Raw genomic sequence first — 3,770 nt, 5'->3', positions numbered from 1 at the left:
CTTAGCTAACCGAATCAAGCCTCTGCTCAAAAGATTGATCTCCAGCTCTCAAGGCGGATTCGTGGAAGGCAGGTACATTTTGGACAACGTCATTCAGGTGCAGGAGACCATCCATACAAGCAAACAGCGAGGGGAGAAAGGTATGTTGATTAAACTTGATATGGCAAACGCATTCGATAGAGTTAATCGCTTGTTCCTTTGCAAAGTTTTGCTGTCTTTTGGCTTCTCTCAGCAATTTGTACAGCTCATAAAAGCATGTATTGATTCCCCGTGGATCGCTCCCCTTATCAATGGTTGCCCAACTAATTTCTTCCAAGCTCGGAGAGGCATCAGGTAGGGATGCCCCCTCTCTCCCTTTCTGTACATCCTCATGGCGGACTCCCTTAGCAGAAAACTATCAGCTGAAAGAAATGCTGGCTCCCTCCCGGGTCTCAAACCCTCCTGCGGTTCAGCCCCCTTGAATCACGCACTCTTTGCGCATGACTCCCTTGTCCTTGGTGGTGCTTCCTCCATAATAGCGTAAAACTTTGACAAAGTCCTGAGAAGTTACTGCAGTGTATCTGGCGCTCTTGTCAACGAAAGTAAAAGTGAAATTTTCAGCTGGAATACAGAACAACAGGAGATCAACAACATCGCGAAGATCTTAGGGTTCAAAGGGCATGCACAATGGGACAGGTTCAGGTATCTTGGACTACCTATATCCTCAGGCGTGAATAAGAGGTCCCTCTGGATTGATATCATCAGTAAAATCAAATCTAAAATCAAAGCTTTGGGAGGTCACTGGTTAACAAAAGGTGGAAAAACCATTCTAATCAAATCTCAGCTGTCAGCCCTTCCTATTTATCAAGCAGCTTTCCTCTTGGCTCCCAAAAATGTTATGGAACAGATCTCTTCACTCCTCAGGGACTTCTTATGGCAAGGAGGGAAAGGCAACGAAAAAATGCATCTAGTAAATTGGGACTTGGTCAAGAGGCCGATCACTGAGGGCGGATTGCAAATACGCGACCCTTCCCTAGTTAATACAACGTTGGGAGGCAAGCTTCTGTGGAAAATGATCCACGACCCTTCTCACCCCGTCAGCATCACTCTACGGTCCAAATACGCAGACAACGCCGCCCTCAGGAAAATGCAATTAGACAGCACAATTTCATGCACGCAGGTTTGGAGGCTCTGTTGCAAAAGTAGCAATTTTTTCAAGAATCACTTGTACAGAATCCCTGGAAATGGCAAGCGCACGCATCTGTGGAAAGACCGCATAATGGGGTGCGATCCTTTAGCTGAAAACGAAGAAATCGCAGAGCTCAGGGACTGGTTAGAAAGAACAGGCATAAACAACGTTTATGACTTGTCAATTTGGGACAGTCGCGGTGAGTGGGCAGGTTGGGATCTCCACGGAGTCCCGACGCATTTAACCGACCAACAGAATCAGCTTGAAGATCTGCTCGAAGAAGCCACGCCGGTCAACAGAAATATGAGAGACAGTTGGGGCTGGGGGCGGACAGGTATTTACACTTCAGCTGAGGGCTATAGGGTGCTTCAAGGATCGAAGAACAGTAATCATTCGCCTACATTTTGGAAACAGGTCTGGGAGCCGCTAGCTCTTCCAAAAATAAATTTCTTCTTTTGGACTTTGGCGCACAACAAACTTTTAACAGGAGACAATCTCGTAAAGAGGAAGATCGAAGGGCCTCATAGATGCGTGCTATGTAGAAGTAATCTTGAAACTGCCCAGCACCTTTTTTTGGAATGCCTCTTCGCCAAAGAGGTGTGGGGTCTCATTCTGCAGGATTTTCAGATCTCTATACCTTCTCAGACCTCTGTCCCGGACCTCTTTGCTACATGGAGTGCCTGCTACCCTCAGTGTATCCCCCCCAAGTATTTTTGGCGCAAGGTATGGATAGTGATTCCAAAATTTGTTTGCTGGCAGCTTTGGCTGGCGCATAACCAGCAAATCTTCAAAGACATACGGCATTCTCCGGTTCAAGTTGCAGTAAAAGCAAAGTCTCTACTATTGGAAATGGCACAACAGCAGTACTACAAAGATGATCCTCTGCTCACGCTGGAAGAAAAGAGGTGGTTGGCCCTAGAGCCACATCACCGAAAGTATCTCCTGCCCCCCAGAAAGCTAAACCGGACTGGCGAAAAAGAGAACCAGATGACATCTTTCAGAAATGGTGGAGGGCCCAAAAATTAACTACCATATTCTTTGATGGGGCATCCAAAGGGAACCCCGGAGTTGCAGGTGCTGGTGGGGTCATCTATTCCACGGATGGGACTGAAAGAGACTCATTTGCATGGGGCCTTGGCCTGAAAACTAACAATCAAGCTGAGATCCTTGGGCTGCTCAAAGCTTGTCTTATTGCTAGAGAGAAAGGTGTTAAAGATCTCCAAGTCTTCAGAGACTCAGAAATTATAATAAAAAATTTAATCAAGGGTGAACTCTTCAACAACATTGGTCTCAACAAAATTATGGGCAGATTGAAGAGAGTATTACAAGACTTCAACTCATGCAAGCTCTACCATATTCTCAGAAATTCCAACAGTGAAGCGGATCGAATGGCGAACATTGGATGCACTCTCATGAAAGGGAGTTTAACTGTAAATGGGGAAAGCTTCTACCAAAAATTGTGAAATTGTAATATCTCAAAGGCTGCAAAAAAGGAAAACAGCCATGTAATAGGGGTCGCTACGGCAAAGACCCACTATCCCTTTTGCAATAAATAAAAATCACAACCGTTACAGTTAAAATATATATATATATATATATATATATATATATATATATATATATATATATATATAATTTTTATAATTAAATTTGTTAAAATAGGTTTTTAATACAATAATAAGTCACCTTAATTTGAAAATATAGAGAAAAAATTATAAGTCATGAAAATAGAACTAATAGAAAAAAGAAAAGAAAAGAAAAATTAAATAAAAGGGAAATAAAATTGTCCGCTTGGGGTAGCTCAATTTGCAAAGGTCGTGGTAATGAAGTCTCATCGAACCGGAAGTCTTGAGTTCAAATCTTGTGCTATCCCCCCGATCGGGGTAAGAAGTTGGACATGATGACGATGTAGTCCTACCAAGCTTACAAAAAAAAGAAAAGGAAATAAAACTAAAAATTAAAAATTAGTAACTAATAGAAATGGAAGTTACTAAACAGACCTCAAGCAATCATCTTACAAATAAATAAATTTAAATAATAATAAAAAATAACAAAAAATGAATTCTCAATGTTAAACTATTGATAAGCAGCATAATTTTTTGGTCAAAGACAAACTAATACACAGTCAAAGGCAAAATCGAATGCTTAATACCATGCCTACGACATGTATAATAAGGTAAAATAAGAAAATTTAAAATAAAATAAAATAAAAATAAATCAAAAAATAAAATAAAATCAAAATAAAATCAAAATTAAAATAATAAAATAAAATACAAATATGGATAAATAGAAAAATAATAAAATAAAATAAATTTAATTATAGAGGATATTAAAGAAAGACAATAAAGAATGGGGGAAGAGAATGGGAACATATAAAAGTAAATAAGAGAGGGAAGAAGAAGGATCAATTTGTATGAAAGGGAAGAAAGAAAAAGAAAAAAAAAGTGGGGGGAACAGACGAAGGAAGGAAGGAAGAGTCCAAAGCAGAATGGGGAAAGAAGAGTTTTAAGGAAGGAGAAGCAAGAGGAGAGGAAAAATGTTAGATGTGAGAGACTAAAGGATTCCATCTATTATTGAATTCAACACCCCCGTCCCTGTTCAG

General features: G+C 40.3%; 1 protein-coding gene across 1 annotated transcript; it reads left to right on the top strand.

Annotated features, from left to right (window-relative positions):
• The first annotated feature begins 1,258 nt into the window (after positions 1–1,258).
• LOC149185780 (uncharacterized) lies at positions 1,259–2,194 on the top strand. The gene has a single exon (XM_089409138.1). It carries the CDS (start codon positions 1,259–1,261, stop codon positions 2,192–2,194), a length of 936 nt encoding a protein of 311 aa, XP_089265264.1.
• The last annotated feature ends 1,576 nt before the right edge of the window (positions 2,195–3,770 follow it).

Source organism: Pinus tabuliformis, chromosome 3_1, assembly GCF_031772625.1.
Source record: "Pinus tabuliformis cultivar Carrire ecotype Pingquan chromosome 3_1, CPIR1, whole genome shotgun sequence".
In the NCBI taxonomy this organism is placed as follows: domain Eukaryota; kingdom Viridiplantae; phylum Streptophyta; class Pinopsida; order Pinales; family Pinaceae; genus Pinus; species Pinus tabuliformis.
Note: the sequence above shows the minus strand (reverse complement) of the source record. Positions and strands in the feature narration are given on the sequence as shown.